Source organism: Rhinolophus ferrumequinum, chromosome 22, assembly GCF_004115265.2.
Source record: "Rhinolophus ferrumequinum isolate MPI-CBG mRhiFer1 chromosome 22, mRhiFer1_v1.p, whole genome shotgun sequence".
Taxonomy (NCBI): domain Eukaryota; kingdom Metazoa; phylum Chordata; class Mammalia; order Chiroptera; family Rhinolophidae; genus Rhinolophus; species Rhinolophus ferrumequinum.
This window is the reverse complement of record NC_046305.1, coordinates 25,682,551-25,707,474: the sequence shown is the minus strand read 5'-3', so window position 1 is coordinate 25,707,474 and position 24,924 is coordinate 25,682,551. Positions and strand designations below refer to the sequence as shown.

The 24,924-nt window shown below is 55.1% G+C and overlaps 1 protein-coding gene across 3 annotated transcripts; it reads left to right on the top strand.

Annotated features, from left to right (window-relative positions):
* Nucleotides 1-439: 439 nt before the first annotated feature.
* CDK18 (cyclin dependent kinase 18) lies at nt 440-24,924 on the top strand. 3 transcript variants are annotated; one of them, XM_033092973.1, is made up of 17 exons: nt 440-615; nt 4,713-4,832; nt 16,139-16,275; nt 16,511-16,587; nt 17,175-17,300; nt 18,101-18,157; nt 18,994-19,108; nt 19,281-19,375; nt 19,621-19,683; nt 20,406-20,529; nt 20,630-20,750; nt 21,491-21,588; nt 21,815-21,920; nt 22,045-22,087; nt 22,783-22,873; nt 23,229-23,306; nt 23,932-24,924. In XM_033092973.1, the coding sequence occupies exons 3-17, from the start codon at nt 16,164-16,166 to the stop codon at nt 23,964-23,966; spliced, it is 1,341 nt and encodes a 446-aa protein (XP_032948864.1). In that variant the 5' UTR covers nt 440-615; nt 4,713-4,832; nt 16,139-16,163; the 3' UTR covers nt 23,967-24,924. The 3 variants fall into 3 exon arrangements, with proteins under 3 accessions (XP_032948864.1, XP_032948862.1, XP_032948863.1); XM_033092971.1 differs by having other exon boundaries at nt 441-615; nt 16,448-16,587; XM_033092972.1 differs by lacking the exon at nt 4,713-4,832 and having other exon boundaries at nt 441-615; nt 16,448-16,587.

Here is a 24,924-nt window from a genome sequence, read left to right as displayed (position 1 = left end):
GCAAATCATCCCGTGCCTTGGCCCCAGTCCTAGGGTACTCCAGTCCAGAGGGTCTCACCCCTTTAGTCAAGGCTCTCAGGGCCAGCTCCCAAAGGGCCGCAGAGACCAGGCCTAAGACCCAAACCGGAAGAGGTGCTTGGACTCGAGTTCCCAGAGTGGGAGAAAAGGGTGGGCAGCAGGGCAGAGGGAGCCCTGGGGATTGGCAGCGGCGATGGGCTGGGCGGGAGGGATGGGGAGGAGTCAACTTGTACACGTGAAAAACTCTGGCGGGGGCCGGGCTTTCCCCTTCCTCCTCCTCCTCCCCCTCCCTCCTCTTCCCCACCTTCCTCCTCCTCCCCTCTCCAACCCGCCCCTCCCTTTCTCCTTCCTCCTTCTTCCTTCTCCTCCTCCTCCTCCTCCTCCTCCTCCTCTTCCTCCTCCTCCTCCTCCTCTTCTTCCTCCTCCTCCTCCTCTTCCTCCTCCTCCTCCTCCTCCTCCTCCTCTTCCAGCTCAGGTTGCAGCTTCTCCCGGGAGCCGCTCACCTTTCCGGAGCAGGGGAAGCAGCCCCGAACCCGGGCAGGGACCCGGCAGGGCGCAGGACACGGTGCCCAGCCCCGCGGCCCCAGGACGCACGCGGTGAGTCCGGCTGACGGGGGCGCCGGGAGAGGAGGGTAGGTCGGAGCCGGGGGCACAGTGGCGCCGGCGAAACGGAGCAAAGGTAACCTGGGTGGCTCTTAAAGGCGCCGCTGCTTTGCCGGGGGGCGAGGGATTGGAGGCGACTGCCTGCGCGGCTGGGATATCGGGGATCGCGAGGCGTGTTGTGTGTGTGTGTGTGTGGGGGTGAAATCCTGCAGAGGCCACTCCCAAGTCCTAGGTGCTTAGGAGGGAGGGCTGTTTTGCATTCTCAGACCCCCACCCCCCAGGGAGTCTCCATCCGGACTCCCTTGGGCACCGAGCTCAGGTCTGAACCCTGGGAAGCAAAGTTTTCCACCAGTCGCGAACCTGGCGCTTTCCAAGCGCCCTTCCTTCTGGGAAGGGCAAGGGTCAGTGTCTCTGGGTGAGGTGGGAACCCGCGAGTGAGGGGCCAGATCGCCTCCTCGAAGGGCTTTCCAGGCTCTGGTGAACTTTGCAGAGCCGCAGGCCAGGGTGGGAGGCCAGAGCCCTGGGGTGAAGGTGGAAGATGAAGCCCTGCAGGTTCCAGCTCTGGGAGGTGGGGTGGGGGTGGGGGTGAGTGCGGACCTCTGGGGATTGCTGCCTCTTCTCTCTCTGCCCACCCGGGAACCTGGAGGGGCAGTGGCTCTCACCCCGCGGTAGCCACTGGCAAAGCGCTAATGAAGCCATGGGAAAGAGTGGGCGGCCTGCTGGACTAAGGAGATGTGGCTTGAGGATTCTGCTGTGTGTGGGGAGATGATCAGGAATCAGAAATCAGAATCTGGGGTCAGCTGGAGGCCTGTGTTCTCTCCGTGTTGGAGGCTGCGCAGGCCTTGTAGTGGGAGTGGGACTGTTGAGACTAATTTTCTGTGCTGTGGGGTCAACATCCTGCTAGGCACCAGTGGCCTCCTTCTAATTCTCTCTAAACCCCTTCCTAAGGTAGAGGTGGAAGAGTTGGGGCTATGAGGAGTGGGGGTCAGCTCCCCAGAATCTTAGCCCCACCTCCAGCCCAGCCCTCAACAGTTCCCCACCTGTGGCCTGGGCCCTGTGACTCACTAATACCACCCATCGGCCTGCCCCTCCTGTCAGCAGTCCTGTGAGATTCCGCATGTTTGCATGTTCGAGTGGCGTTTTTCTACTGGGGCTGGGCACACACACAGCACATTCCTGGACACTAGCCCGAGGGAGCAGAATCCTCGAGGACACCAGGGGAAGTCTGGCTGACAGGGCATCCTAGTCCTCAGAGATCCCCTACCTTTAGCCTGGCCTTGGCGGGGGACTGAGGCAATGTGGCTTAGGGTTGGGGACGGTGAGGATGGGTCCAGATAACACGGGCGGGCGGCTGCTCTTGGGTTTGGATCTGCATCCTGAAGGCTGCCCGAAGAAAGGGTCACCTTGCCACAGCAAAGCTACTGTCTCAGGTTACCCTACCCGAGCCACCTCCTGTGAGCTGATGAGCCTGTGAGCCTCTCCCCACCCCTGCAACCTCACTGCCCACTAGCTTCCTGGGAGTCTCCCTGCCGACTGCCCATGCCCTACCAGGAGAATGGACCCTTCGTTCTTCCCGAACTTACTGGGGTTTGCAGAGCCAGAGGAGGCTTCAGTAAATTACATCTGATTTCCGAATGCCATCGTGGCTGCCGATTACTGAGTATTTGTGGATGTCACGCAGTGTGTCACGCAGCTGTATGAAGGCGGTGTTATTATCCCCGTATTACAGGCAAGGGAGCAGAGACTCTGAGAGACCAACTTTCCCAAAGTCACAGAGGCCGGTGGGATCCAGCCCACTTCCATCTGACCCTCAGCCTCCTGCTCTCAGTCCCTGCCCCATCAAAGGCGATGGATCCCAGCCCACTCCAGAGTTCTCTGGTTTCACCTCAGGAGAGGAAAGGGTGGGGGTGGTGCTGTGAGTAAGAGGCTCCTGTTTGTCCTGTGGGTTGCCAGCTTCTGCGTGGGTCCCAGGAGAGAGGGCACCAGATCTGAGGAATAAGTGGGTTCCTGGTTTGAGATCTCATGGGTTCGGCTGGCTGCCTTGGAAGTCTCCCCCTGGTCGTCCAGGAGATGGAGCTGCCTCTACAGCTGCTTTTGTTTTCTCTCCAGACCCAGACTCTGTCCTCTGCCCACTTGGGCTTTCCTATGCCCAGACACATAGGCCCCATGCTGTGGGGCCGAGCCTGCCTTGGCTCCTCCTAGTTCGTATCTCAACCTTGCCTCTCCTTTCTGGGGTCACCTCGTTTTGGACTGCATTTCCATCTAGCCCTCCCCTGATTCCTTTTCTCCTTCCCTGAGTTTACCTAAAAGGGAGGGCAAACCCAGGGCCTTGATGGAGTCCAGCTCCAGCACATACTAACTCTGTGACTCCCCTCTCCCCAGCCAACTCCTGAGCTTCTCCCAGCCTTGGTTTCTTCATCTGTGAAATGGGGATCATAATAGGGAGAGTTGTTATGAATTAAGTGAAATAACACATAGTGCCTGGCACATAGCAGACGCTAAATAACTGGTAGCTGTACCAGTTGGTTATTTGGAAAGAAATTTCCTAGTTAGGGCGCTGTGCCTGGCTCTGGGGTAGAGACCGAGACAGGCTTTCCTGATCCCATCAGTCTGGGCCTTTAGACTGTATCTTTCCTGCACCTCCAGACTGGGGAGGAAGGTTCTGTGTAAGAGAAAGGGGGAGGTGGTTACAGGTTGGGTGGAAACCTGCCTGGAGGTGACCAGGAGTCTGTGCTCTGGGGACTCTACACTCTAGTTTCCAAAGGATGAGTGAGATAGGCACCGGGAGCTGGAAAACCCACAGCTTCCTGCTCTAGGAGCCTCTGGCAGAGCATCTCTTCTTTGGGGTAAGAAGACCCTCCCCGAGTACTTAATTAATTGCAGTCCCTGTTCTCTGCTGTCCACGAGGGAGTGGCTGGCCTGGATCCAGACTCACCTGATTAGCTTCACCCCTTTGGGAACAAGTCACATTGCTCTTCCCCAGGGCTATGCCCTACCATAACCCCTTCTCTCCTCCACCCTAGACCCTTCACCTTCACCCTCCTGGCATTAGCTGCTGAGTGGGCACTTGCCCATCTCTAGGGGATAGGAGGAGACCAAGGGTAGTCTTGTCCTGGTCCCCACAGCTGCAGACACACACACAGGACCCGCTCTGAGGCTGGGCTCACAGTAGCTCAGGCAGAGGTCTGGGACCCAGGATCACGACAGAGCCAGTGCTGGGACTGGCGGCAGCTGGCCAGTGGTGCAGCAGCAGATCGGCAAGGGGAGAGTTGTGGGGCATGTCTGCCAGACCTCTTGTCTGAAGGAGAGCCCATCTGTTCCTGAATTCTCTGCAGTTCCATCTGCAGAGGAGGGCTCGGGAGGCAAGTGTGAGGTTCGACTTTGAACTGAAAAGGGTCTTGATGCTGCCTGATCGCATGAGTGGCCCTAGTAAGACAAACACCCTGGTCTCAGAGACATTGGCCAGAACTTTTAAAGGGACAGTGGTGAGACCCCCCCTTTCTTGGAACTCTGGATGATGGTCTTACCTGTGCTCCTGCCCCACTCTAATGACATTAAATAGCCTTCCCTGGAAATGGAGGGGTGGGGATAGGTAAGGTGACTATTCTTTCTGTACATGTTGAGTGTGTTTCTCCTGTCCACCATGGGTGGAGGCCGTGTATGGACTTTGGGGTCAGTTCAAATCCTACTTCTGCCATTCAGTAAGTGGATGCATAGGTGAAGGAACTTGCTTCCCCATGTTTCAGTTTCCTCATTTAGAAAATGGGGAGAGTAATAGTGTTACTTCATGTGATTGTGAGGATTCCAATGAGATAATGCCCAGCTTTATCCTAGCTTTTTTCCTTACATGGTGTGATCATCGAGAGGTGGTGGCAAACGGAGTTAATAGGACACATTTGATAGTTCTCAGTACCCTGGCCTCTGCTCGATCCCTGTAGAAACCAGAGCTCGGGCCCCCAACTGGAAAGAACTGTGTTCTTAAACCGTTTCTACTCTTCCTCACTCTGAGCACCCTCTGCATTTTACCATTATCATGAGACATTCTGACAAAGCGCCAGAATGATCTATCCTCACTCCTTGCTTCCCTACAGAAGCCCTCCTTTCCTTGCCATTGGGGATCCCCTCAAGAACCAGGGCTGCTTCTCAAAGCCCAGGAGGTCAACATGGCTGTTCTTCCCTAGGTCTTGGCAAGATCCAGTACCTGGAAGCAGGTAGGTGATAGGTCCTGTGCTGGAAGGTATCACTCTTGAAATCGGCAGTTTTAGGTCTCCAGACCACCTTTGCTAGCAGAACATGGAATGAAGCCAAGAAAGGGACCCAGAGCCGTTCCCTGTTCCTGGCATGGAGGCCTTCCCCAGCCCCCACCCCCCACCACTGCTGGGCTGGGTGCCACATTCTGGACTGAGGTCAGATTTGATATGCTTCCTTCCCATATCAAACTCACTCAATACGCAGCTTGAGTGAGCTGCCTATTTTCCTGGTAATGGTGCCTGGTAGAGGAAATGCCATCTCTGGGCAGGTCCTTGCAATCCCCTCCAACCCTGGGGCAGCAGAAAGGGCACTGAACTCAAAGTCACAAGCCCTAGTCTCAGCTCTGCCCTGTCAACCCAAGTGGCCTTGGGCAGGTCACTCCTCTGTCTGAGTCTTGCCTTCCTCACCTGAAAAATAAGGGCAAAGACCAGGAGATTTCTAAAGCCCCGTCCATGACTGTTGGTTTGTAGTTTCAACTTTTGCTGATCCTACTGGCATGGTGAGCTGTGCTCTGAGACCTGGGGAGGGGCGACACCTTCTGTTCCTCTAAACTCTGCAGCACAGGGGCTCCCCTCAGCTGAGGCCTGAGTATCCAGTCCCGGCCATGGCTCAAATGGGCAAGGAAACCCTGGAAGGCCTCCCCCAAGTCAGATAGGAGGAGAAAAAGTACCTCCCAAAGGAGTGGGTGCTGGATTCAAATGCCATACGGCACTGGATGCTGGAGGGCAAGGTGAACTGTGGCTCCTGGCCAGATCCAGCCTGTTTTTAGTAGATGTCCTGTGCACTAAGAATGGTTTTACAGTTTTAAATGTCTGGGAAGAATTCCATAGAGGAAAATAATATTTTGTGACCCTTGAAAATTATATAAAATTCAAATTTTAGTGTCCAGAAGTAAAGGTTTACTGGAACGCAGCCACACTCGTTCGTTTCCATCCTGTCTGTGGGCATTTTCTACAAGGGTAGAATTGTGTGTTTGCTACAGAGACCGTATGACCCATAAAGCCTAAAATGTTGACTATCTGGCCTTTTACAGAAAACATTTGCCGACCCCTGCTCAAGATAATTATAGTTCTCCCAAGGCTTGCACTAAACAGTTCTGGAATCTCAATCTAAAAATGCTTTCTTTTCATTTAAAAAGAAGTGTTACGTTTTTCAGCATAAGCAGTGAATGTTCATTATGGAAATATTAGGTGATGCAAATAAGCAAGAAGACCTTAAAATTACCCATAATTCTGTCCCCGGGGACAACTACCATTAGTATATCTTTCTGGATTATATGCAGTATTTGTATGTATATGTGTATATCTATGACAGATGTATATCTAGTACACACACAGCTTTTGCTCAAACTATTTGCTATCTCCGCCTGTTCTAGGTCCAGTGGGGGTATTCTAGTATCTCAGACCCTTGGGAGACATCTAGACAGAGCTGCCCAACCAGCAGTTGGCCCTATGTGTGTGAGGCTCGGGCTCAGTGGGGCCAGAGTCATCAGCACATGGGTGGTGGTTTCCACCGCTGGATAGCATGAGGTCACCGGAAAGAATGTGTAGAGGGGCTAGGAACAAAAGGCTAAAAAGGGAACGCTGGGGATTGCCAACACTCAGGGACAGGTAGAGGAAGTAAGTCCACCAGAACAGAGGGAGAAAGAAGTATGAGGAGAAGGGGCCAAGGGAAGGGAAAACAAGGCGTAGAGCTTAGGACAGTGCCTGGTACCGAGCAGCTACTTGTGAAATGAGAGAGTGACTAGGAGAAATCAGCACCTCCCTTCAGGAAGCCTGAGCTCTGGGCAGCAGGTGCCACTGATGATGGGGGCATTTAGAGAACAGTTGAACAACTGGGAGATGTCCAGAGGCTTCCCAGAGGGGGCCTTGGAGACAGGGAGGAGTGGGGAGGTGACCCAGGCCGAGGCAGCTGCCTCGGCCCAGCCTCGTAGGAGGGAGGCATCGTGGAGAATGTAGGCCGGGGGTCCTGTTGGAATGCGGGCGTGAGGTAGTGTGGGCCAGACTGATGGGGTGGGAACTGGGAGTAGAGTATAAATAGGAATATGGTCTAGAGATGCTGGGAAACCCTCCCCTCCTGCCCGCCCTGCTCTTGAGACTGAGAGGTCCCCAGGGACACCAGCACTCGAAGGCCCCTGCAGTTCTGTTGCTAAAGTTGGGCCTGGTGAGAAAACCAGAGAGATGTTAACAGGGATCCCATGACAGGTCCGTACATCTGGAAAAAGGAAGGCCAAAGAGTGGGTGAACTTGATCTCTAATTCTCCTCCTACTGATTTGTAGAAGATGGTGAGCATCCGCATCTGTGCTTAAGCAAACAGAGAAGAAGCAGATGGAGCTCTTTCCTTTGGAATTTAAGGAAGACCTAAGAAAAGGTTCTGGACTTGGGAATTTGGAAAGCACTGGGTGGTAGCTGAGGGACCTTTCTTGGGGGCCTTTAATGGGGTTGCTAAAAAGAGTAGGAAAGGGTGTCCTTTGCCTGGGAAGTGAGGCTGGCTTTGCCTGGAAGCAGGAAGACGTGGGAAGGGAGGTCTTGCTTTGGCTTATGGTCTGGGATAGTCTGTGCAGCGAGGACCACAGCTGACAGAAGGGCGCCTTATCCCATTGTATCACTTGGAAATCCAGAGCCTCCCCAAACACTGCAGGCCAGCTTTAGCTGGCTCTCCAAAAAAGGTCACAAAGAAAATACTGGAAGATGATATATGTGCCTCTATTTCCTGAGCCTTAGGAAGCAGAGAGCAGTGGAGTGAGTATCAGCAGGGCTGCTATGGGGCCCACACAGAGGAGCTAGAAGTGGGGCAATCAGGAGATCAACTGGGGTCATCTGTAGGGGTCAAGGCCAAGGTCTGAGCTTGAGTAGTACACCTGACCTGTGGGTCTCTGGGAGTCTGCCACTGAGGAATGGGAGCCCATGAGGAAGGCCTTGGGGGCCTGCCAGCTCCCCTCCCCATGAGCCCTGGAGGCTCCTTAGTGCATGTTCGGTTGGAACCTCTCCTTAAGATTTTTCCCTTCCCTAGTCCATCCCTCACTGTGGTGTGGCACCTGCCAGCCCAGAGATCTCTATAGGCCTCTCTTAGGGAGTTACTGCCAGGCAGGAGGCTGCCCCCTCTGCCCCAGCCCACCATTTCCCCACTGTTGTCAGGGCCAATAGCTGGCTGGAAAAGGAGGGTTAGTTATGGCTGAGGCTTTGAGTCCAGTGGGCAACTGACGGTCTCCTGTCAGTCCTCTTGCCTCCAAACAGCTCCTGGAACTAGGACGTCACAGCATATATTTCATATATTCACTCACGACCACGTGAGGGCTCGCTCGGCGTCAGGCCCTGAGTCAGACACTGGGCATAATGATTCGTCGGACCCAGTCCTTGCCCTTAACAAGTTCACAGGTAAACTAGGGAAATAGACAAGTGAACAGGTACAGCACAGAGGGCCAAGGGCTCTGCTTGGGCGTGTCCAAATGCTATGGAAGCACAGAGAAGGGTCCGTGCCTGACTGGGGCCAGCAAGGTTTCATGCTAGAGAATACATGAGGGGCAGCAAAGAAGGTGTCTAGGAAGACGTCGTGCCTGGACTGAGCCTTGAAGATGTGAGCGCTTGGCTGGCTTTTCCCTAGTCCCTGACCCACCATCCCAGTGTTCCAGTTCCCACTGAGATCCAGGAGAGCCGAGGAGGAATCACATCCTGGGGAGCCTAGGGCTGGTTGGCTGTGCTGCCCAGGCTTGCTCTGATGTGCCCCAAAAGAGGGCAGGGCGAGTCCACCCCAGTGGTGCTCAAGTCCTACCTACAAAGAGAGGGGCTGGCCTCCCACGCAGAAGATAACCTAGAAACAGGTCCCTGGTCTGGCTGAAAGTGAAAGGAAGGGAGCCAGCATTTATTGCACACAGATTGACAGAGTGTCCTGGAGATTCAGGGGACTGAAGGTCTTTCTCCTTCATGAGCCTAATGTTTATACATCTGTAGAGAAAAGAGGCTTAAACAAATCATTATGATATTGTGGCTATGGTCTAATTGCGCCATTTATTCATTCATTCCGCAAACACTGACTGAGCAGCTGGGAGGTTCCTGACACCATGGAAGGCGCTGAGGAAACGATGCTGACTGCTCTTGTCTGAAGGACATCACACTCTAGTCACAAACATGCACTGGCTGCCCTGGAAGCGATGAGGAGGAAACATCTCATTTTACCTAGAAGAAGGAAGTGCTGTCATGTGCAGCTTCTCAGAGGAAGGACACCGAGTTTGGAAGTGGTTTTACCAAGGGGACAATGAGGAAGGGTGTCCCAGGCCAAATGAATGGCATGTGCAGGGATATGGGAGTAAGTGTGGTTTCCTTTGCAAACGCCCAGCACGTTCCATAAAACTAGACCCTCCCAGGAGGGGTGAGAGCTAAGACGAGAAGAATACAGGGATCACAACACAAGAGGCCTGGTCTGCTGGGCCCTGGAGTCTGGACCTTTTCCTGAGGGCAGTGTTATATTGAAGGATTTTGAACAGGGGAGTGACATCATCAGAAAGCCACTGAGAAAGTGAAGTCTCGCAGACTGGTGGCAGTTGGATGGGAGGTTAGGTATCATTCGTTTTTAGCAGACAAGGAAATGGAGGTGTGGGAGTCTTCCCAGATCACAGTGCTATAAGTGGGAGAACTGGGATTTCTTCCATACTCCAAACTGCTGAGAATTTTGGAGAGCAGGCCTGGATGGCATGTGGCCCTCACTATTGGACTTTCTGTCAGGTAGGACACTGCAAGGATGACCCTGAGCCCCAGATGCTCTGCCTCCTGACCAGTCTTCCTGCATCTTAGCCCTGCTTGCTCTCTGAAGGCCTTCCTCACCTGCTTCCTGCTCTCCAAACTGAGGCTATGGAAATCTTCTCTGAGCGCGATCACTGTGTCCAGAGCATCTGTTCATTGGCAAGGCAACTGCAGGCCTAGCTGGTCTTCCTCGATTCTGGCCACCCAGGAGGCCCCAGACTGGCAATCTCTCTCATCCAGGCCAGAGCCGGGGTGGAGCGAGGTCAGTGATGAGGGCTCAGCGCTTCTGTCCCTGCCTCCCAGCTCCAGGCAGCCATAAGGTGACTGGCTTCCCCTGAGGTTTGTTGCAAGCTAGGGAAACTAAAGCTTCAAGCTGTGCAGGGTCAGTTAGAGGATGAAGGAAGAGATGCTATCTGCAGGCTCCCTGGAGGCACAGTTCTCACTGGGAGGAGGGAGTGTCTGAAGTCTCAGCTCATGACGTCTGCAAACTTGGTCAGCCGTGGCCTCTGTTTTGAAACCTGCCTAAAGGCCTGACGTGGCTGAGTGACTGAGGTAGGGGCAGGGAGCGGGCAGCAGAAGGTATCATGAGTATCCTGGCTGGTGCTTAGCCTTTGGTACTGAGAGTCAGACTGTCTGGGCTTCAAAAAGTGGGCAGTTGAAAGTTATATCCTTCAGCCCCTGCCCCTGGGCCCACAGGGACTGAGATCTAAGACAAAATAAAACAAAACAAAAAGAGGGATTGGAGACACATCTTATGCATACCTGGACTGTAGTACATGTGCTCCATGGGCCGTGAAACAGACAGCCGTGCCTGCTGTATGTCATCAGCACAAGGCAGAACGATCAAAGCGCCCTGGTGAGGGAGGCACATGAAAAGTCGTCTCAGTGGTCCTGTGAGCTCCTGCACTTTGATGAAGTATGCTCATAGGACGGTCACTTAGTGGTCCTGAGGGGTCAGGGAAGCTTTTGAAGACCTGAGACCTGAACTGCATACAGGGGTGTGGCCCGGAACACAGCTAGAGTGGTGGGGAATAGGGAGAGCAAAGCCAGAGAGGAAGGGGGGGTCTGGATCTTGAGAGTCCTTGGGTACAGGTTGGGAATTGGGACTTTATTCAGGGGGCAGGCTTTATTCAGGGCTTGCTGATCTCCAAGCCAGCTCCCTGGCGATTGAGTGAAGCTGACGCACCACTCTCCACACTAGTCTGCAGCCAAACTTCTGTGAGGTGGAAGCTGCCGCCCGGCTTCCCTGGATGCTCTGCCAACCTCTTTCTCTGCCTCATGGTCTCCCGGTGAGGGTCCCCCCATGTGTCCCAGCCTCAGAGTAGGTGTTAGGTCTGGGGCCTGGCAGAGGTTGTCCTGGGAGTGGGGGCAGGAGACCAGGTCTACACTACCTGGTGAGGGACCCATGGGGCTGGACTGGCCTGCTGTGTGGAGCTTTCTCCCCTCCAAGGATGGCATGAGATCTGTCAGCCAGGAGGCTGGGTCCTCTGACCTGTGTGGCTCTGCCTAGTTGTTTCAGTATAAACTGGAGGACCTCACCTGCCTGGCCTTTCCCTCTGGTGGCTCAGGCCTGCCAATAGCTCACCATGTACCCCGCTTCCATGCCAGGGTCTCAAGGCACCTTATGGGCTGTAAGGAGGTCTGTGTCTGATGAGCTTTATATGAGGCCTCTTTTCTGGCACATCTTCACGTCTGAGCAGGCGCTTAAGAAAAGAAAAGAAGAGAAAGCTAACAATTTCTGGTGTCTTCCTTATACTAGTGCTATGTCGTGTCTGCTCACTCAGCATCTCCATTCAGATGTCCACTGGACATCAGACACTGGCTCCCAAACCCTACTCCACCCCAGGCCACCCCAACCTCCACTCCCAGCATTCCTCATCTCCATCCTTCCAGATGCTCAGGCCCAAACCTTCAGAGTCCTGCTTGACTCCCTTCTCATAGCCCATAGACAATCCTTCTGCAAATTCCTTTGGCTCCACCTTCCAGATACCTCTAGAATCCCCCTAATTCTCCCCAACTCCACTGCTCCCATGCTGGCCTCAGCCGCCACCATCTCTCTCCTGGACCTCTGAGTAGCCTCCAGCCCAGCTCCCTGCTTTTCCCCTTGCCCGCACAGTCTGTTATCAACAGCACAGCCAGAGGGAGCCTGTTAAAATCTAAGTGGGATCACATCACTCATCTGCTCCGACCCTCCCAAGTCCCACGGGGCCTCATGATCTGCTCCCCCCGGTGCTCCCCTCTGGCCCCCTCTCCAGCCACACTGCTGTTCTCGACCACACTCACTTCTGCCTCAGGAATTTTGCCCTACTGTTCCCTTGCTGACCAGCTTCCCCCAGATGCCACGTGACTAGCTTCCTCCCCACGCCTATTTGGAATTTTTCTAAGAAGATGTCACCTTCTCAGGGAGGCCATCCGACAACCCTATGTAAAATTGTAGTGCCCTTGCCTCTTACACTCTATCCCTCCTTCCTGCTTTATTTTCTTCATTACACCTGTCACCATCTAACATACTGTGTATTTTATTTATTTTATTGTCCGTGTTGCCCTCCCCCTGACCCCCTCACCTTCATTAGAACACAAGTGTGATGAGGGGCAGGAATGAATGTTTTGTTCACAAGATTTTCAGGGTCAATAACAGTTCCTGGTATGCAGCTGTTCAGTAATAATGGTCAAATGAATGACCAGAGCCAAAGGGAAGAGAGACTTTATAACTCAATCGCCATCATACAGCCTGCTAGTGGTGGTACCAGAATCTGAACTTGGATTTTTCTGGTTTTTTATTCAGGGTGGGGGTGGAGGAGACCTGGCAGAGAAAAGAGTACTTATAGCCTAGGCCACAGGTAGGGGTGGTGTGGGGAGCATTCCAGTTAGGAGAGACAAGGAGCAATGTGGTTGCGGAGTTTGACTATAGCAAATTGCTGCAAGATTTTGAGCAAGCCAGTTCCTCTCTGGGAGTCTCCACACCCTCCGTGGGGCAGCTAGGGATTGGAATAGTGGATCTGTAAGTGCCTTCTGCGAACCTTCCAGGACTCCAGCCTTTTCTTGCGGGGTGCACAGTGGCCTCGGGTATGTGTCAGTTTCCTCCTGGCCTGGCTCCTCCTTCCTCCTGTGCCACCCACTTCTCTGGCACCACCAGGAAGTTCTGGGCCGGCAGGTGTGTGCCCAGGTGGAACTGGCAGGAGGTAGGCTGAGAATTTTATGGACTTACCTGGGCCGGGGAGCAGGAGGGAAGACCTGAAGTTCCCAAGAGGGCTGTGCCCCTTTACCATCCCCCACCCACCCCAGCCAGGCCAGCATCCCTGGACGCCCATCTCCCTCTTCCCCTGGCACCAATTGCACGGGGACAGCCCCAGATGGCTCCCTGGCCTGGGGACAAAGGCCACACTGTCCCTGGCCCTGGACTGGCCTCAGGGTCACACTGAGCCCTTCTGTCCCCATATGGGGGTGGGGGCAGACAGCACAAGGTGACAGGCCATTTTCCTGCCTCCCTTCCCCCTCGGTCCCCAAATCTGAGGAGCTGACTCTTCCAAGGGAAAAGTGACAGAGGCATCTTGTGTCTTGAGCTAGGGAACAACAGACCATTCACTGCCCAGTCTGCCCTGACACACCCAAGACCCTGCCGGGTTCAATGCCCTGATTGTCCCCAGCAGAGAGGCATCCACTCTCTGCTGTGGTCACCGCCCCTGCCACCTGCTCCCCTGTCACCATCAGGAAGTCCATCCCTACATCTGACCTTCACTGCTCCTGCTACAGTGACAGCCACTTCCTCTTGGTCCTTCCCAGGCTGTGGAGAACAGCTGGCCCCCATCCCTCTCCAGCACGTGGTCCCACATTCCTGCTGCAGTCAGATGTCCCCGGTTTCACGCTCCCTTTCCGCCCCGTCCCAGACCCATTAAGCTAGTGGCTCCTTGCTCCTAACTGAACATGAGGAGAGCAGGTGAAATTCAGGGCCACGTCTCCTTTGCCTTGTACAAATTGGGGGTCTCTCCCCCAGACAGCTATTAATGAGCTCCTCTCCCCCCCAGGAAAGAGCAAGGGCGTGAGATTTTTGGCGACTATTGGTGGATTCCTGAGCCACAAACCCATCACTCCGTCCCATAAATCCCAGACTGCAGGGGGGCTTTATGCGGGAGCCCTGTTTTTAGAAGGAGATGTGGCTGGCCCCTCTTGGTAGAGATCAGACCTCAGGGACCCAAGTGCCTGACTCCCCCGATCCCCCATGGATAACCATGACCAAACCTGGGGCTTCAGTTTGTGCCCGGCAGACATTTCCTCCCCTTCTGGGGGGGGCGGGGCGTGTGTCTCCTGCTGCACTCAGCATGCCCTCCGCCCTCCTGCACCTCTGCAGGTCAGAGGAGTCCCTATCTCAGCCAGTCAGGCAGTCCAGAAACCTGGACAGATTACCATCCCTTAGTGGACCTTACATACTTCTCCAACATGTCTCCATGCCTCTAGACCCAAGCTGGTGGCTCCTAGCTCCTTGCTCCATTGGGGATGCTTTTTAAAACTGCGCTTTCCCTGGTGATGATGCTGATATTCAGACGACATTGTAAACGATTGATCGGTACAGTCTCCTGTCATGCTGGGAAATATGAGTCAACAGGTAGGGCATGTCTCGGTCCCCTTGTCACTGGAACCCATACGCCACCTCTATTATGAGTTCCCCTGGGCTGGCTGCAAACACAGTATGAGGCAGGTGGCTGCCCTCTGGGAGCTCCTGTCTGAGAATCCTGCAGACAGGTGGCCCGAGACATCGAGACATTGTATAGAGCCACAGAGGAGAGGCTGAATTTGGCCGGCAGGAATGAGCTTCAGATGGAGGATTGGGAAAGTCCATAGCCAGTGGGCTTTGCCAAGGCAGCTGGAATAAAAGGAGCTCTCAGCTACATTTTCATCAGAGGAGGCCTCACCAGCCCCTGAGTTCCTTGAGAATAGGGTCCACCCTTTATTCACCAGTATAACAATGCCTGGCACGTAGTAGGTATGCAATCCTCATTTGTTGAGCTGAACAGAGTGAGACTTCAGGGCCCGCTGCTAGAGGTAGGCTTAGCTGGCGGTGCAGACCTAAGGCCTATACTCTGAGAAGTGCCAGCCTGAGGAAGGAAGGCCTATCCATGCCTAATCTCAGGGCTCAGGGGAGCTGGAGGGCCACAACTTAGCTGCATTTGGGGGCAGCCAGCAGCCTTCAGGTCCAGGAAAAGGATCTTTTCCAGGCTGGCTGAGGACAGAAGGATGTGATCATTAAGCAAAGCAGACATGTTACTGACCCATAATTCCTTAAACCAGGAGGATTCAGGAGGGGCCTGGTTGCCTTAGCAACTGAGTATTGGCCAGTGACAGGGCTGAGAGCATCCTCTGGGAATGAGCTGTGCCTGGTGCATGGGTACAAGCTGGGAGAAGGTGCAGGGTGGCCCCTTTCCATCACAGGGTGGGCCCCTGATGCCTTCTAGACAGGTGTCGGTGGGGGCCCTTGTGGGACCTCTTGGTCCCAGCCCCACTGCAGCTGAGGGAGATGTAGGCAGAGCAGGATGAGGGGTGGTCACTTTGGGAGCTTATGGAACCATGAAGGGGAAGGGGAGAGGCCGAACAGCCCCAGTTTTCAAGGCAGGACAGAGGAGGGTCTTTGGGAAGAAGCAGTTGCACAAGTGTCTTTGGGAGGCCAGTAGGTGTCCCCTCACTCAGAGGATAAGAGGGCTGCAGAGCTGCAGGGAGAGAACCTTTCCTGGCTGGGTAAGGACCCTGGGGGTGAGCAGAGCAGCACACCCCTCCCCCATTGTGTTCTCTGCAGTGGACACCCCGCCTGCTCAGAACTCCCTGGGGACCCTCTCTGTTTCCTGCCAACTTCTGTTTCCCCTGAGACCTTCAGCTGTTCCTGACTTCCCACATTTTAACTGGAGAGATGGGGCTGGGCCAGCTAGGATACACACATCCCCTCCATCTCTTTCCTCTCTTTTTCCTGTCTACTGGGGACGCCAGAGAGGGACCTCCAGGTATTGGTATTAGGATGAAATGGGGTTTGGACCAGACTCTGTGTCACAAGGGCTCAGGTCAAGCTGATGGTCAGCTATGGGCATCAATCAGTGAGGCAGCAATCATGTTCGAGCTCGTACACACAAGTTGGTAAAGAGCTGCTGGCCCAAGGGACACCTGGTACTGGTGCCCTCCCTGCCATGCATCCCTCCTTCCAGAACTCTCTAGACTTCCATCTGGCCCTGGGGAGGCCTCCAGGATCCTCTTGGTACATCATACTGCTATTATGAGCAGTACTTTGCTGTTCTGTTTGATCCATATTGTGAATATCTCCCCAGGGGCAGGGAGTCCTGGGGCTGAGATTCACAGGGAGGCAGAGGGTTGGGACATCCCCTCTGGGAGCTCAAAGTTTGGTGGGGAAGACTCAACCCTGCATCCCAAGTGCAGGACGACAGCGCTTGATGGGAAAATGGAGACCAAGACCCGGAATTCACTTTTGGTGTCGACCAGCCCTGTTGCCTTGTTGTCACTGCTCTTCTCACTTCTCCGATCTCAGGACCTGCTGCCTGGTCCTGCTGACAATGAACATGATGAAGAACTTTAAGCGTCGCTTTTCCCTATCTGTGCCCCGCACCGAGACTATTGAGGAGTCCTTGACTGAGTTCACAGAGCAGTTCAACCAGCACAATGAGGGTGAGGGTCTGGGGCCCTCCCCCACCCCGGCATTGCTCCAAAGACCCTCTTTGTCCTGCCTGACCACACCTTCACTGTTGGCCTTGTGGGGGACAGAGGTGGAGGATTAAACCCCCTTCCTTCCCTCCGGGACAGAGAGGCAGGGATGGGAGCTGATGCCTCTCCCTCTCAGACCTGCAGCTTGGTCCTCTTGGCGGAGACCCCCAGCCAGAGTCCAGCACCTTCTCTCCCTCAGACAGTGGGGAGGAGCCCCGGCAGCCGTCCCCTGGCATGCAGTACCGGCGACAGAGCCAGCGCCGCTTCTCCATGGAGGTAAGGAGCTCTGGGCTCTACCCTGTGGACATGGCAGGACACATCCACCAATGTGTGCCCAGGAGAGTGGTTGCCTTGGAGCCAGACTTCATGGGTTCAAATCTCAGCTCTACCATTAATTAGCTCTGTGACCCTAAGCAAGTTTCTCAACCTCTATGTACCACAGTCTCGTTGTGTTAAAATAGTCATTATGAAGATTAGATGAGTTAATATATGCCAAGCGCTTACAGTGTTCCTGGTACATAGCAAGGGCTAGCCAATTTGACTATTGTTCTCATGACCTATATACATGTACCCAAGTATATGAAAAATAGGCGTAGAGAATCATAGTGTGTGCAGATGGTGATACAGGCCCAGAGAGGGGAAGGGACTGCCAAAGGTCTCACAGCAACCCCTGGGCATTCACATACTTGTGTTTCTGGGCACATCTTTGAAGCAGTTATGAGCCTGGAGTCACAGCTCGTGATTTGGCCCTGCTGGCGTTGCTCTACAGGGAAAGCCAGACCCAGGGTGCGAGGCAAGGGTCCCACAGCACCAGTTACCCTGGAGCAAACACTGGTGTCCCTGTCTCATCCCGGTCACTGCAGGACATCAGTAAGAGGCTCTCTCTGCCCATGGACATCCGGCTGCCCCAGGAATTCCTGCAGAAGCTACAGTTGGAGAACCCAGACCTGCCCAAACCGCTCAGTCGCACGTCCCGCCGAGCATCCCTGGTGAGTCCCAAGAGGGTCAGAGGTTCACCAGTGTGGAACACACTCTCCCCAGCATGGACACAGTTCTGGTTTGGCCTGTTCCTGCTGAGGCCTGTCGCAGTTTCCAGGGAGGTTCCCAAGCCTCTGGCGCCACCTACTGTCCACATCAGATTCATCTAGTCCAATGTCAACATTCATTCCTTGAGAGGGTCCCACCAGAGGTGGGGCTGAGCACCAAGCCCCCTCTGGGTCGGTCTCCACTGACATGAGATCAGTAGACTAGCTGGCACGTGTTTCCCAACCTGGGTGCCTATCATATTTCCTTGGGAGCATCTTCCAAAACACAAACTCTGGTCCCTACTCCAGATACCTACAGAATCAGACTCTCTGGGTAATGGAACCTAGGAATCTGTATTGTTAAGGGTTGAGCTATAGGAAGTGTGCTGATGAGAGAGGCTGTTGGGGAGGTGGGTTCTGAACTGGACACTCCAGGAGCAGTGGAGAAAAAGAAACAATTCCTGCCCTCAAGTAGTCCGAGCAAGACAAACAGGTGATGAAGGTGTAATGAGGCAATCCCAGGTGCCACAGCTCTGGGCTCCATACCTTTCACTGCCAGGGGAGGAAGGAACGCCCACTTCCATGGGCTAGAGGGAAGAGAAGAGGAAGGGTTTGTGGCTGCCCTCACCCCTGCTACCCGCAGTTGTTCCCTCTCCCCAGTGGGGGTCTCATTACCTTTCTTCCTGGAGGCTGGAGCGGGGAGGTGTAGTGTTGGGGATGCTGGGGCCTTCAAGCTCACAGGACCCTGTGTCTCTTCCTCTCAGTCAGATATCGGCTTTGGGAAACTGGAAACATATGTGAAACTGGACAAACTGGGGGAGGTAAGAGGCTGGGTTTGGTCTTCTCAGGGCAGCCAGGCAGGCTGGTTAGGAGGAGGGACAGGGTCCTCCCCAGCCTCCCTGATCGGTCCTCTCACTGCCCCTGCCCCGCAGAGGCTCATGATCTTGGCCTGGCAGTTGGGCCCAGCTTTGGGCCCAGGTCCTGCAGGAGGGCGTAAGGACAGAGTAGCCTGTGGGCTCTGGGCAGGATCGAGTTGGTTTTTGTGTGTGTGTGTGTTTTTTTTTCCTGCAAGTATTTCTTATCTGGGTTCGAATCCCAACTCTACCATTTACTATCTCTGTGGCCTTGGGTGTGTTATGTGACCTCTCTGTGCCTCTGTTTCTTCCTCTGTCAAGTGGAGATTGTAAGTGTTCTACCTCACAGGCTTGTGTGAGGACTGAATAAGTTACTATAATGAGCTTTTGTACGGCACTTAGCCAATGCCTGGATGTAGTAAGTGCTGTGTAACTGTTAGCTGTTTCTGTTACCACTGCACCAGGCTTTGTGTTTAAGGCTGGGGGTGGGCGAAGGTTCAGAGAGAGGAGGAAGAGGGCCCTTTCCCTGCAGAAACCCAAAGAGGAGACCTTCACAAACATCAACATCAAGAAGAACAAACTGGCATTGTGATAGAGGGGCACCTGCCTGTTGAGGGCTTAGGGGAAGGACAGCTCACTCTGCCAGGAGGAGTTAGGGACAGCTTCACAGAGAAGTGAAGGGAGAAGAAGGGGGAAGTGCATGCCAGCCAGTCACAGCCCCAGCAGAGGCACAAGGAGGGGGGCACTGATCAGAGGAGAGCAGTACCTGAGTCGGGCTGGGGCTATGGGGTTCTTGTTCCCAGGGTACCTATGCCACAGTCTTCAAGGGGCGCAGCAAACTGACAGAGAACCTCGTGGCCCTGAAGGAGATCCGGCTGGAGCATGAGGAGGGGGCGCCCTGCACTGCTATCCGAGAGGGTATAGCATCCTAGGGCTCCTGGGGGGAGAGGTTCATCAACGTGAGCCGTGGTGGGAGCCTGGGGACAGAAGGTCATTGCTGAAGTGGGGACTTGTTGGGCTGGTGCCAAGAAGAGAGGGTGTGAGGGGCCTGTGGGGCACAAGGGACCCAGGCAGGCCCATCTCCCCATAGTGTCTCTACTGAAGAACCTAAAGCACGCCAATATTGTCACCCTGCATGACCTCATCCATACGGAGCGGTCCCTCACCCTGGTGTTTGAGTACCTGGTGAGTTGGGAGCTTCTGCCCCTTTTAGGAGGGGGTCGGGTTGGGGAGGTGGTAGGGGTGCCCCGGGCCCTTTTCTACAATCAGGTTCTCAGATGCTCTCAGGCAGGAGTGGGCCAAAGGCCCAGGCCTACGAGCAGCTTTGAACCAGGGACCTGTGCCATACCTGGGCTTGGACCCTACCCAGGGAGGGCCTTCCAGCCGGGGCAGGACAGGGCAGGGCAGGGCTGAGCCAGGCTCTCTTCTAGGACAGTGACCTGAAGCAGTACCTGGACCATTGTGGAAGCCTCATGAGTATGCACAATGTCAAGGTGAGGGCTTCGGAGGCAGGGACCCCCTTCAGGACCCCTGTGCTCAAGCCCAGCGTGGGAACCCACTTACCACCAGGGTCTGGGCTGCTGAGGTTGCTCAGACCTTCAAATGTAGGAGGGAGGGAAGGGGCAGTGTCATTCAGCCCTAGGAGGGTATAGCATCCTAGGGCTCCTGGGGGGAGAGGTTCACTGGGGGGAAGGGGCAGTGTCATTCGGGAACTGTGCTGAGCACCTTACCCCACCACACAGACACACACCCTGTGCCACTGTCTAGCTGTTGATATAAACCCCCGTCTCTAACTCTGAGCATCAGTTTTTCCATCTGTCAGATGAGAGCATGAATTACCTGCCAGGATGAAGGGAGGCTTCTGGGGAAGCTCAGAGGGATGAATAACCTCTTCTGGTTTGTTAGAGAATCAAGCGCATACATCCCCCAAATAGTGGGTTTCCTGGTCCTTCATGGCCCCTGCAGCTCCTGGGCTGGAGAACTCTTCCTCTGCCTCCTCCGCACACCTGCTCTCCTGCCCTCTGGATAAGTTCCCTGGGGTGGATGGGGCCAAAGATGGGGTGCAGTGTGGGCAGGAGAGCCAGGTAGCTCTCTGGTACCTCACCCCTGTCCAATTCCTGTCCCCAACCCCATCCCAGCCATGGGCAGATGCACGGCTCTCCCAGAGGGGACACGTTCTCACGTTCTCACCTTCCACTGCTCCCTCCTGCCCCAGATTTTCATGTTCCAGCTGCTCCGGGGCCTTGCCTACTGCCACCGCCGCAAGATCCTACATCGGGACCTGAAACCCCAGAACCTGCTTATCAACGAGAGGGGGGAGCTGAAGCTGGCTGACTTTGGTGAGGGCCTGAGCCCCCAGGGCCAGGTGGGGGCACCAACAGTCTCCTTGGAATGAGGGTGCTGTGGTGGGAAGAAGTTCATTGACGTGTCTGTTCCTAGGACTGGCCCGGGCCAAGTCAGTCCCCACGAAGACCTACTCCAACGAGGTGGTGACTCTGTGGTACAGGCCCCCCGATGTTCTGCTGGGGTCCACAGAGTACTCCACCCCCATCGATATGTGGTGAGTGAACGCTGCGGGAGTGAGGGCAGGCTTTCCACACTCCAGACACCCTTTTGGTGCTCCAGGGGTCTCTCTGAAGAACTGTCTAACTTCCTTTGACTAGAAGCCCTGTGGCATCCTGTTGAATTGGATGTTAAAGGGTGAAATCTGAACCTCATTGGCTCTAAGTAGACCCTCCAAGCCGGGTGTCTGAAATACTACCCCAAGGGTACATAGGGGGTACAGGAGGGCCCCCACAGTAAATATGATGACTCTTCTCCAAGCATCAGTTCTACTGAAATTTTTGGAAAGGATATATTATTTTTATGTTGAAATTAACATGCACATTGTAGAATGAAAAATCAGCTCAATTTGAAAGCTAAAACAGGTTTCCAATGAATGGCCACTATGCCCTGTGCCCCAGGGTTCTTGAGGAGAACGATTCATGACTTTTCTCTTCCAGTGGGGGCACACAACGTGGAAAAAGTTTGTGACAACACTGCTTAAAGAACTGTCACATGGGTGCTGGCTGTGCAGACCCAAACCCTACAGAGTGAAAGGGAAGAGGTCAGAGTGTCCTAGAGCCCAGAGAAGCCCCCAGGGGCTGGGCCATGCTAGGAGTCTCCGTTGCCCTGGGCCACCCGCCAGAGCGGCAGGACCTGTCTGAGCCACTGTGGGGCAGTACATCGTGGTGGAGCAGCCCTCGGAACCCGGGCGCGAGGAGGCACAGTCTGACGCGCCGCTGCCCATTGCTCCCGCAGGGGCGTGGGCTGCATCCACTACGAGATGGCCACAGGGAGGCCCCTCTTCCCCGGCTCCACGGTCAAGGAGGAGCTGCACCTCATCTTCCGACTCCTCGGTCAGTCTCCTGCGCTCCCCCAGTACAACCACCAGGGGACGCCAGAACTCCGTCCAGCCTGGGCGCCTAAAGGGACTGGGAAGAGTGGCTGCGCCTGCTCACAACAGGGCGAGGACCCCTTTGGTCTCGGCGGTTCTCTGCCTCCACCCCCTATATTGCACCCCTCCAAGTCGCCCTTGGCCCTGGTTCCTCACAATGCTCTCCCCACCGCCTCTTGTCTCTCCAGGAACCCCTACAGAAGAGACGTGGCCCGGAGTGATGGCCCTGTCGGAGTTCCGTTCCTACAGCTTCCCGCAGTACCTACCCCAGCCTCTCATCAGCCACGCTCCCAGGTAACCTCACCTCCCCACATCTCCTCCTACTTGTGGTCCTGGCTGTCGCTCCTGGAAGTGGCCACATGCCCCACCCTCCCCACCCAACCCAGGCCAGGCCTCTGCCAGCTCCTTCCTCCTGCAGGTTGGACACTGATGGCATCAACCTCCTGACCAGCCTCCTCCTGGTGAGTGTGTCTTCAGCTGGGCCCAGGAATAGCCAGCCAAAGGCAGCGGAAGCCCCAAGACCCCACCCTGGTCCTCCGCCCACCTCTGTGTTCACAAAGTCTAAACTGTCAGTCCCTGCCACTCCCCCTCCCCACCCCCAGCACCAAGAGGAGCACTGGTTTCCCCACTGACTTCAAATGGGCCCACTGAACTCAAACCGCAGTTCAAACCCACTTACCAACTGTGTAGCTTTGGGGAAGTTACAGAACTTTTCTGTGCCTGTTTCCTCAACTGCAAAGTGGAATTAATCATTCATATTTTATGAGGTGGCCGTGAGGGTAAATTGAGATCATGACACACACTTAATACCGTGCCTGTCTTAAAGTAAGCACACAATAGGGTACTTGTTGGTATTACATATTAATATTGTGGTTATTAATGTTGTGATCGTGGTTGCTTTAGTATCTGCATTCCTATACCAGGAGGAGGTCATCCCAAAGTCCCGTTTCTGGTTTTTCTCCTGGCGGGAGCCTGAGCCCTGAGACTGCCTTAGGTTGGGTTGGAGGTGGGAGCTGGCACCTGACCCCAGGGGCTTCTGTGCTTAGACTCAGGTCCCTCTCATCGTAGCCACATAACTTAGGGTAGGAATGACACTGCCCAGAGGGGTCCCCGCAATCCCCCAGCCAAGGCCTAATAGACTCGCTGTGCCTTTCAGTATGAATGGAAGAGTCGCATGTCAGCAGAGGCAGCCCTGAACCACCCATACTTCCGGTCTCTGGGAGAGCGTGTACACCAGCTTGAAGACAGTGAGTGTTGGGGGAGTGTCGGGGAGGGGACAGGGCCAGCCCAGAACCAGGAAAGGGGGCAATAGGTGTGCTTTGAAGAACTAGAACAAAGAGGCCAGAGGCCCTTGGACCAGCTGAGCAGAATTGGGCACATGGTTTCCCATCCTTGAGTTCTCATTTATGACTAGGGGCCAACCTCTGTGGAACTGAGACATTGCCTGAAATGCCCAGTTAGGTCTCCTGGGCCAGTCCTAACTGAAAGGGTTCCCCAGCCAGGGGGTGCTCCCAGCTCCATGTATTCAATGGGTGTGGGGGCCGCAGGCTCTAGGGCGGCTCCACCCAGCTCTCTCCCTGCCTTTCTCCTCTCTCTTCCCAGCTGCCTCCATCTTCTCCCTGAAGGAGATCCAGCTCCAGAAGGACCCAGGCTACCGGGGCCTGGCCTTTCAACAGCCAGGTAGGGCCTTGTGCCTCCCCTACCTCCCCTTATGAGAGGAGACAGGGGCAGGCTGCTCCTCCCTCTCAAGGAACAGAGATGGGGTCTAGCAACATGGCGTCGCTGATGTTGGCTCCCTTCTGGGGGCCCCTGGGGAGCAGGTTTCCCTGTCTCCTGCCCAGGTTTCCTCCTCCAGTGTCTCCCTCCTCAACCCCCACCCAGACAGAACTGGGCTGCATCTGACATAGCTCTGACAAAAGTGCATGCCCTCTGCAAACTCTGAGCTGTCTAACTAGCCTTCACACTGGAGAAGTGTACTTGGTCTCTACAACAGCTGATGGCCTTGAAAGTGACAGGAACTTTCCATGCATTATCTCATTTAATCCTTAAAACACCCCTTGAAATTGGTACTATTAATGCTCCCCACTTCACAGTCAATGAAACTGAGGCTCTGAGAGATTCAGTCACAATGTCACACAGCTCCTAAGTGGCAGAGATGGGATTCAAACCCAGGACTGACTGGCTCCTGAGCATATGCTCTTGCTCACTCAATTAGCAGTTCTGGAGCATACCCTTCCCTCCTGATCTTGGGCCCCTCCAGCCCAGCCTCCTCCCTTCAGTCCCCCTCTTCCCCTCTGTGCTCCAGGACGAGGGAAGAGCCGAAGACAGAGCATCTTCTGAGCCATGCTCACCCTGCTTTGGCCAAAAGGAGGAGAGGACACACTGAGCACAACTGCAGGCAGGGCGTGGCCTGTGCGGCCCTCGGAGGACTGAGAAATGAGGGCTAAGGCCGGCTCAGAAGACCCCTTGCAGCCCTGCTGGCCACAGCTGTTTCCTGACCCTGCTTTCCACATGCCTCCCTGGTGGACTTGGCCTGGATTCCGACCCCTCCATCGCCTGCCCTGGGCTGGCCCTGAGCTCTTTCCCTGGGAGGAGGTGAGGGGGTAGGGAGGGACTTCGGACCCTTTTTCACCCTGAAGTCCTTGGGCACCAGTGTGGGACCGAAAGGGACAGGAGAATCCAGCCGCCAGGTTGAGCACTGTGCCCTGGACACAGGGACCACCATACCTCCCCCGGGGACCTGCCTGCCTCACTAGTCTGGTAGAGCCCCTGACAGGCACCTTTCACCTTCCCCTCTGTGAGCAGGAAGTGAAGTGACATGGCACCTTTTCCACGTCCTCGGAATCCTGGGTGCCAATGTATGTGCCAAAGCCCACCCCTTTCCTGAGGGGTGGGTGTCCCTGGAGCAACAGGGGGAATAGTAGTCACATCTCCTCTTCTCATCATCCCACCCTCTTCCCATTCCCCACTCCTCACCAGAGGCCCCACGTGCTGCTGGATGCCCAGCTGAGTCCAGAGGTGGCCTGGTACTGCCAGCTGTACTCCTTCCACCTCAGCTGGCTCCCACCATCTGAATGGTATTGCCTTAAGTTGGTAGGTGGTAGAGCACTCACTGCCCTTGGAGCTCTGACCCAAGCTCCTACCTGTCCACGCTTTCTGAGAGTGGCTCCTGCTTGTCACACCTGAGTACTGATAAGCTAGCTCTGGGCCAGGGCCCTGAGGACAGCACCCAGATATGCAGGGTCACCCTGACACGGGTGCCAGGCTGGCCTCAGCTCCTTGGGGCTGGTGCAGCCTC

Coding starts and splice junctions, on each gene's coding strand:
- CDK18 (XM_033092972.1), top strand. CDS start 16,164: ATGAACATGATGAAGAACTTTAAGCGTCGCTTTTCCCTATCTGTGCCC. Junction 16,588..17,174: donor AGCGCCGCTTCTCCATGGAG/GTAAGGAGCTCT, acceptor CGGTCACTGCAG/GACATCAGTAAGAGGCTCTC. Junction 19,376..19,620: donor CCCTGGTGTTTGAGTACCTG/GTGAGTTGGGAG, acceptor GCTCTCTTCTAG/GACAGTGACCTGAAGCAGTA.